Below are 8288 nucleotides of genomic sequence, written 5' to 3'. Positions count from 1 at the left end.
TCCCCTACCCCTACCCCCAAGACTGCAATCCTTCAGTCCATTCTTGCTCTGCAGATGTCTCAGATCAACATAGAATCTCCTAAACACTGCTCCAAGAGAGAATTTTGCATCCACAAGAAGCTTTTCTTTGCTGTCGTTGCCTTTCTGTTCTCTATCCTATTAGCACTCATCTTCATTGTTTGGATAAGTCTGCACCCCTCTAGGCCAGAGTTCTCTCTCTCAGAAGCTAAAATAAATCAACTCAACCTCTTCACTGCTCACCTTCTTTACTCCTCCATTCAACTCACCCTGCTCTCCAAGAACCCAAACAAGAAAATAGGCATCTACTACGACGAAATGCAAGTTTTCGCATCCTACAAGGGGCAGCAGATCACCGTTTACACCTCTCTTCCTCCATTTTATCAAGGGCACGAAGACACCAACGTTCTTTCTGCATCTTTGACAGGGAATGGGTTGGCTGTGGCTCCTTCTGTTGTTTATTTCGTGCAGCGAGATCAAAGTTCTGGAAAGCTGGTCTTGGCTCTGAAGGCAATTGGGAAGCTGAGATGGAAGGTGGGGACTTGGGTTTCTGGGAAATATAGGTATAATGTAAACTGCATTGTTGTGGTGCCTTTTGGAGGTTCTTCACCATTAAGTTCTACAAGGTTTAAGCAAACTCAGTGCTCTACTACACTTTAAAAATTGATATCTTTTGCTCTTCTAATGAACTGTATTGTTCTCTACTCTTTTACTGTTTCTGTATCAAATCTGGTCACTTAACTGAGTTAATAACATGAGTATATTTATCTAAACACACCAAATGAACAGTGGACTTCATGGAATACTGATATTTCCCCCCAAATTAAGCCATTTTTTTCCATCAATTCACATTTACAGATCCCTCAGTATAATGGTGAGCTTATCTGAGGTATAAAAGCAAAACTCCAATGGACAAAAGTCATCCACAAACTATTGCTGTGTCAAATATGGATACTGGGAGGTGGACTGTCTAAAAAGAACAAACAGAACATCACAACAGTAGAAAGAAAATTTTATGCAGATAATGGCTACAGCAAAATAAGAGTTGAAGCACCAGATTCCACCTATAACCTACTCAAGCACCTTACTTTTTGACATGAAAGCCACCCTTTAAAGAAAAGAAAAAGAACTATATATATCATGTTTCAAGTGGTCGATCACCTGACCTAAAGTCAACACTCTAGCGGCAAGATAGGAGTTCGACTCCCACCAACATCTTAGAGTTAGGACTCCCCAAGCTAGAGTTTAGGCCCTTGGGCTCCCTAGATTGGAGATTGGACTCCCCAAGTTGGCAGAAGCCATAGTGACAAGACTAAGTATGACATAAACTGAAACCTAATGTATCAAAAAATAAGAAAAGAAAAAGAACTATATATATAGGGAAACAGATGTAGCAACATTCTGCAAAAGCACTTGAGAAGCATAAACAGATCATTTACTATTGACTTTCCCAAATAACAGCAATGGCTCAATTCACTTGAGTTGTTAGGCAATGCTCAAGCAAGGAATGACAGAAACTGACATGAGTTGTTAGGCAATGCTCAAGCAAGGAATGACAGAAACTGACAGAACATATAATCATATTCAAGAAATTATATTAATCAAGTGGGGAGTAATACAAGTGTTCCAACATTCAACAAACCCATTAACAGATAACCAATTACAGACACATACCAAACAACACTACTTAACAATACATAACTAACCCATTAACTACCACTGCTACAACCTAGTAAAGGTGCAATCTTTATCATCTCCTTACACTTTTAGCATCTGAAGCTTGTTAGAAAACGCAATGGCAATCCAGTCAGGCTGAGCAGCAGACCATTGAAGCTGGTTAATCTCAGCCCCAGCTGAGTACATTGACATGGGGTCAATCCCATTTGGGCCTGCAACTGTGGGCAATTCCCAGATAAGCGCCTGGCCATCATCTCCGGCAGAAGAGATGTGCCTGGAGCTCTGAGGAGCCCAAGCAATGGCGTTCACACTAGCATTGTGCCTCTCCAGCTCAGCCACCGGCATTGCAGGTGACCTGATGTCCAAGATTACAACTTTGTTACTGTCCATTAATATTGTCGCCATGTACCTTAAATCTTGCTTGTTCCAAGCCAGCCTGAGCAATGGGGTGTCGGGTTGGGGGCTCTCGTATATGATTGTGGAGTGTTCTTTGTCTCTCAGATCGAAGATCCGAACCGACCCGTCAGCCGAAACCGAAGAGAAAACCCCGGCTTCCCCCCAGGCTATGTCGTAAACCTCTTTATCGTGGGCGATCAATTGGGTTTCCACAACGCCCTTCTCGATATCCCAGATGGTACAGGTGGTATCAATACTTGAAGTTCCGATTCGCCGCGGCTCCACCTCGTTCCAATCGAAGGAGGTCAATGGGGCGCAGTATTCACTGGTTTTGCTATTGTTGAGGGTCGAAACGGGCTCAATGGAAGCTTCTCGAACCTCCCAGAGACGGAGGTAGTCGCCGGAGGACACTAGGAGATCGGCGGACTTCATTGACGCCGTGGGATTAGGATGGAACATGAGCTTCGTGGGAGGGTAAGGGTGATCGAAGGCTAGCCCCGGGTTGGTTTTCAGAGTGACGGTATCTTCTTCGAAGGAGAGGATTTCGACCCGGTTTTTGTACTCTTCGAGGAAGCTGCCGACGGCGACGCTGCGTCGCCGGAGGCCATGGTGGGCGGCGGCGAAGGAGGACACGGCCATGGCGAAAATGGGGTAGGGAGACTCATAGGTCACGGAATTCTCGGATCTGAGATTCGATCCTTGGGTTGAGTTCTCCATCTTTGTGGGTTAAAATTTGATTTTTCCTCGGAGCGTTGAATCGCCGGCCGGTTTTTTACCGGAAGTTGGCTCGCCGGTGGCTTATATAACCCGAGAGAGAAGTGTGATTGTGAACATGTGATAATAAGTTATAACGCGTCGATTGACTCAGCCACTCAGCCTTTGCCCCAGTCATTCTTGACAGCTTTGGGCCTTGACTCAGTAACTTGGGCCGGAATCTACTGGGCTTATTTCTATTACTAACCATCAAGTTAAGCGGCCCAATAAGCATCCTAAATGACACTCATAACCCTGTTCTTTCACTTAATTACATATTTCAACCTTATTGTTCAATCTCATAACACCACACCCCCTAGTGGATTCAAATTGGTAGACTCATCATTTCACTCCCAATCTCTCTCACTTTTCTTGTAATTCATCAATGCATTGCAAATTTGCAATCCACCCATATAACAACTCTTATTAAACGCTGTCACAATTGTTTTCACGTAAATACTGTTATTTTTATTTGATATATTTTTAAAAACTTTACAATATATACGAGTAAATAATATAATATCCCGCACAAACGACTGCAACGAAACGTTGAAAATGTAACTAGTGTAAATTACTCAAAAAGGGCAATAAACATTAAAGTTTGTTTCTAATTACTTATTAGTATTAATTAGCTCTAATTTTAAATGATGAATTTTTTATAAAAAAATTTAAAGTTGATAACGATGTGCTGGTTCCCAATCAAAGACCAAAGACATTAGAAGTTTAAGAGATTTTTAATATTCAAAGTTTAGTATTATTCAAAGTAAAATATTAGGTGGTATTGTATAAGTAATTAGGATTAAATTACTTATCCTTGATTCCATATGCATGGGCTCCACCTCTCTCCACTCTTCTTGGCTAGGCTAAAGTTTCACCTACTACCAATATGGACTTTGAGCTAATGCCATTTTGACAATTCATTAGTAAGATAATTAAAATAGCAGAAAACGTGTGGACTACATTTGTTTTACTTAACACGTTTTATTATAATTGGTAAAATTTTAAGTTGCTGAAAATTATTTTTTAAAAAAAATGTTTTTCTTGAATTTGAGAAAAATTGACTTTTTCTTTTATTTGGTTCATGAAAATATTTTCACAGAAAAATATTTCTTTAAAAATAAGGAAAACATTTTCTATGATTCTCCTGAGGTATTTTATTTTTCATAGAAAATAGGATAATTATGTCGTTATCAACTTTTATTAATTAACATTATTATTCTGTAGGGTATAATTGTCTTTATACCCATTATTCTTTAACTTCCAAAATCAAACAATGAGATTCATATTTTCAATAATTTTTTTTTTCACTAACCAAACAATGGAATCTATTTTTTTAGAATTTAATTTTCAATGAAATTTCAATCCATTTCCGTTTAAATATTTTCTAGCCAATCAGACGAGTCGTTAATGTATTAGTTGAGCCTTGCACGTGTAGAGAAACAAAAGGCCATGATAGTGATTGCAGGTTTCCATATAGTCACCAAAAAATAAAAATTAAAAATAAGTAGAAGTCATGATTCATGAAAACATAATTTTCTTTATTATATAATCAGTAATAGTGGTAAAGTATGATATGATCAAATATACAATGAGTTCAAACTTGGCAACAAAATATATAGTGTAGTATGTATACAATAATGAAAAGATCAGAAGCAGGGTGCAGATAGCTTTATTATTCCATTCTGTGAAAACTAGAAAAGCCATTTTGGTGAAATTAATAGAGGAAATTAGACTCATCATCATCATCATCATCATCAATCTTCACGACAAACACTGGATGCATGGGATCCTTAAAAAAACCTGCAAATTTGATTGGATTGGATCATATCATTTGCAGAATTCCATGATCCAAGTGTTGACGGCGCAGCAAGCCTTGCGGAAGTGTCGGAAACCAGAGCCCATCGCCAGCGCCTCGAACTCCTTCTCGGTCCTCTCTTTGCCGCCGGGATTATGCGCCAACATGATAACGTCAATGTGGACGACGTTCTTGGTCGCCAGCGAGGTGTCCGGAGATTCTGGAAGGTTGCACTCTGCCACGATCACTTTGCCGTTTTCTGGAAGGGCATCGTAGCAGTTCTTCAAGAATTTCAGGCAGTGGGCGTCGCTCCAGTCGTGACAGATCCACTGCGGATCGGATCATATCGGACACCACATTATATTCCAAATTACAAACATATATATATATATATATATATATATATATATATATATATATATATATATATATATATATATATATATATAATCCGGCGAGAACCAACAAACTGCGAACTTGTGAAAGATTGCACGGTAACTATTACATGATTGCCTACTACAGCTCAGTAGGACCTTGCAGTGCAATTGTATCCCGGTACGGTGTAATCCTTCAAAAGTTCGCAGTTTGCAGTTTAAAGTTGTTCTCACCTGATTGTAGAAGATCGAAAACAATAAAGATTTAAGGGTTCGTGTTTTACCTTCATGAAAATGGCATCCCCTTTAGGCACGCTAACGAACATGTCTCCTCCAACGTGCTCAATCCCTACGCAACATATCGAAAATTAATATTGATTGTTTTATAATTGACGACTAATTTAAAAATGGAAAAGTTGTTTAAGACAAAGAGGGAAAAGTAGGATTAGTCCTATGATAATAAGATCAATATGTTTTATATATAAATGTACCAGGATATTTAGGAGCATCCTCAATAACATGAGGCAAATCGAAGTTGATGCCCTTAATGTTGGGATATTTGGAGAGTATCATGTTAAGCGTGGCACCGGTTCCACCACCAACATCTACTAGGGACTTGAGGCCCTCGAATCCTTTGTAATCATCGAGAATCTTCTTCATGGTAATCGTGGAGTGGTCAGACATTCCACGGTTGAAAACCTTGTTGAATCTTGGATCTGTTCCGTGGTACTCAAATGCAGTCATTCCATATGCCTTGTTGAATGGAATTCCACCCTCAAGCACGGCATCTTTTAAGTGGTACCTATATAATCATTTATCAATTAAATTAGTAGCTAATATATATATATATATATATATATATATATATATATATATATATATATATATATATATTTCAATGACGTCGTTTCTTGAACAAATGACTAATGACTGTTTATAAGATACTTATATATAGAACTCCTTGTTGGTATGATCATTCCCTCGTAAAAAGGAAATAACACATTCTTGATAATAATATTTCTGAATATTAAATCAAGATGAAATAAATCTATTTCCAAAATTGTTATTCTTTAACATTAAAAGGTGTTATTAATTTACACTTCACATTCAAATCTAGTATCCCCATCATTAGTCACCCAACCACTCTAATATATAGTATATACCAAAATGTTAAGCAATCAACACATGCAAGAAAACAACAATTTCAAGAGGTTAGTTAATGGAGAACATTATCAAGTGCCTGTTTTCAGCTTTGGTCCAACTGCCAACCATATCATCAACAGTATACCAGTCTGGGGTTAGGTAGATGATTCCTTTCAGTGTAGTGGGTGCTGTTTTGTTCCAAATTGTCTCTGTTTTTAAACATTGTTTTATTTTTCTATACGACATGTCACCTAACCTAGTATATATATAATACTATTATTTTGGCCACTTGTCTGCACTCCAGCCCTACAGCAATCATATCCTCACTAACCGCCTACAAAGATATGCTAATAGACTAAATAAACCTTCATAGTTACATCAATTGAAAATTCTCATCAATTATCATTTATGAAGTCATAAAAAATTCAATTATTTTAAATTTTGAGTTATTATGAACTTGTCTAGTAAAATAGTTAGTCTATTAATCAATTTTGATTCATTTGACTATTAATAATTATTTAACTTGATTAAACAATCAATATCAATATTTAATTAATTAGTTTTTTTGTAACAAAACACAACAATTTAAAAAACTATTCAAAACAATTTTTTATGTCAGTTTTTTGAAAAAATCATTTTATATATAATCAGCTATTAGCTAACAACTAATTTACTAAACATCTTTTTACAATCAGCTAATACCATCAACTAGTCAACTGAATTACCTGAACCACTTTCCTAAAATCTGCTTTCTTCACGCCCTACCTTACCACTTTTCTAGGAAAATCTCTTTACTAAGAAAATTGAATATATAGACTTTTTTCACGTTATTATTCTTTAGAGTCGCTCTTTTACAGCCTACTCCATTCAGTTAACAGTTATTTACCAAACACTCCGAATAACTATTTTAATAATTAAGAGTTCAAATGTTCAATGCACACTTAAACTTATGGATTATTAAGTTAAAAAATATGAATTATTTTATTATCATTTCGCATCTATCCCTAATTAAACATTTGTACTATGCAAGAATTGAATGAAGAAGAAGGGGAATATATATATACCAGCTTTCCATGAGGACTTTATCTTGATTCATGAGGAGGAGGGGCGCCATGGAAACGCCGTCGCCGTTCTTTGTCAAATACTTACAAACCGGGGCCAAGCTGTAGAGCCGCTCGACCCGGCCGTCGGGGAGGGTCCGGAGAGAGCAGTTGAGGACGGAGTAGGTGCAGAGGAGGCGGAGGATCCGGTCCAGCATGACGGCGGCGTCCGGGTTAGTGGTGGGGAGCTGCGCCGCGAGTTCCGATGGGGAGACGGCGGCTCCCGGCCCGGCTTTGGCTATGAGCTCCAGAAGGTCGAGTTCTATGGCGGATTTGAGGACCATGGGGAGAACGGAAGCGCTGGCGAGCTGCATAGCGAATAGGCTGGCTTCTTCGTCGGAGTCGACCCGGTTTGTCATCGGGCTGTCGTTTCCGGTCGACCCCATTTCAGCTTAATGCGATTGCAGAGTGTAGTGTGAAAGAAAGAAAGAATGGAAGAAGAAGAAGAAGAAGAAGAAGAAGAAGAAGAGAGAGAACGGTTTGAGTATGAGAGCGATGAGCATCGCTGCTTATATGGTTGAACTTGGTTCACCAACCTTTTTTTTTTTTTTAATTCGCTTAAATAATGATTGGTATAGTATACCCATTTTTTTTTTTTAAAAAAATTATATTAGATTTCCCAACCTAGCTAAACTAATCTTAAACTCTAGAACTTATGCGGTAGGCGGTAAATCACAAATTCCCAAATCAATTTATGTTGTTGATTATGCACATAAAAGGATTCATCTCCACACCAATCTAGAGAGTCCAAACTCTAGTTTAGGAATCCCTGATTCCGAGATGTTATGTTGTTCATGAAAATTGAACTAACCTCCCATTTTGTCGTAGCATAATACGTCTATTTTTTTGTGGCCATAAAATTGTCATTATTATTGAAGAATGTATATTGAACCACTCAAGTTGATTAAGCTCTTAACTTAGTAATTACAAAATTACATGTTTAAATTAATTCGACCTTATTTTGAACAGAGTGTATATCCTAAGATAATGAAATGTATATTGAATAAGTCTTCATAATAAACATGTGTAATA

The 8288-nt window shown here is 37.8% G+C and overlaps 3 protein-coding genes across 4 annotated transcripts; 1 reads left to right on the top strand and 2 right to left on the bottom strand.

The window, feature by feature from the left end:
* On the top strand, window positions 1-804 carry LOC109194031 (NDR1/HIN1-like protein 12). Its single transcript, XM_019344882.1, has one exon. It carries the CDS (start codon window positions 55-57, stop codon window positions 676-678), a length of 624 nt encoding a protein of 207 aa, XP_019200427.1. The 5' UTR covers window positions 1-54; the 3' UTR covers window positions 679-804.
* Window positions 805-1593: 789 nt separating this feature from the next.
* LOC109194029 (protein TRANSPARENT TESTA GLABRA 1) lies at window positions 1594-2934 on the bottom strand. The gene has a single exon (XM_019344880.1). The coding sequence runs from the start codon at window positions 2806-2808 to the stop codon at window positions 1777-1779; it is 1032 nt and encodes a 343-aa protein (XP_019200425.1). The 5' UTR covers window positions 2809-2934; the 3' UTR covers window positions 1594-1776.
* Window positions 2935-3173: 239 nt separating this feature from the next.
* LOC109194027 (caffeic acid 3-O-methyltransferase) lies at window positions 3174-7788 on the bottom strand. 2 transcript variants are annotated; one of them, XR_002056361.1, is made up of 5 exons: window positions 7221-7788; window positions 5505-5815; window positions 5298-5362; window positions 4597-4968; window positions 3174-3190 (listed from the first exon to the last, which is right to left on the bottom strand). XR_002056361.1 is itself a non-coding variant. In XM_019344878.1 (4 exons), the coding sequence occupies exons 1-4, from the start codon at window positions 7640-7642 to the stop codon at window positions 4672-4674; spliced, it is 1095 nt and encodes a 364-aa protein (XP_019200423.1). In that variant the 5' UTR covers window positions 7643-7788; the 3' UTR covers window positions 4438-4671. The 2 variants fall into 2 exon arrangements, 1 of the variants encoding a protein (XP_019200423.1); XM_019344878.1 differs by lacking the exon at window positions 3174-3190 and having other exon boundaries at window positions 4438-4968.
* Between the last annotated feature and the right edge of the window lie 500 nt (window positions 7789-8288).

Source organism: Ipomoea nil, unplaced genomic scaffold (genome assembly GCF_001879475.1).
Source record: "Ipomoea nil cultivar Tokyo-kokei standard unplaced genomic scaffold, Asagao_1.1 scaffold1932, whole genome shotgun sequence".
NCBI lineage: Eukaryota > Viridiplantae > Streptophyta > Magnoliopsida > Solanales > Convolvulaceae > Ipomoea > Ipomoea nil.
This window is presented reverse-complemented; position numbering and strand designations above follow the sequence as displayed.

Bases quoted from the DNA above. Each gene is read 5' to 3' on its own strand.
- LOC109194031 (XM_019344882.1), top strand. From the start codon at position 55: ATGTCTCAGATCAACATAGAATCTCCTAAACACTGCTCCAAGAGAGAA.
- LOC109194029 (XM_019344880.1), bottom strand. From the start codon at position 2,808: ATGGAGAACTCAACCCAAGGATCGAATCTCAGATCCGAGAATTCCGTG.
- LOC109194027 (XM_019344878.1), bottom strand. From the start codon at position 7,642: ATGGGGTCGACCGGAAACGACAGCCCGATGACAAACCGGGTCGACTCC. The intron at 5,816-7,220 runs GTATATATATAT...ATGATTATATAG, and splicing joins AAAGTCCTCATGGAAAGCTG to GTACCACTTAAAAGATGCCG. The intron at 4,969-5,297 runs GTAAAACACGAA...TCCGATCCGCAG, and splicing joins GGGATGCCATTTTCATGAAG to TGGATCTGTCACGACTGGAG.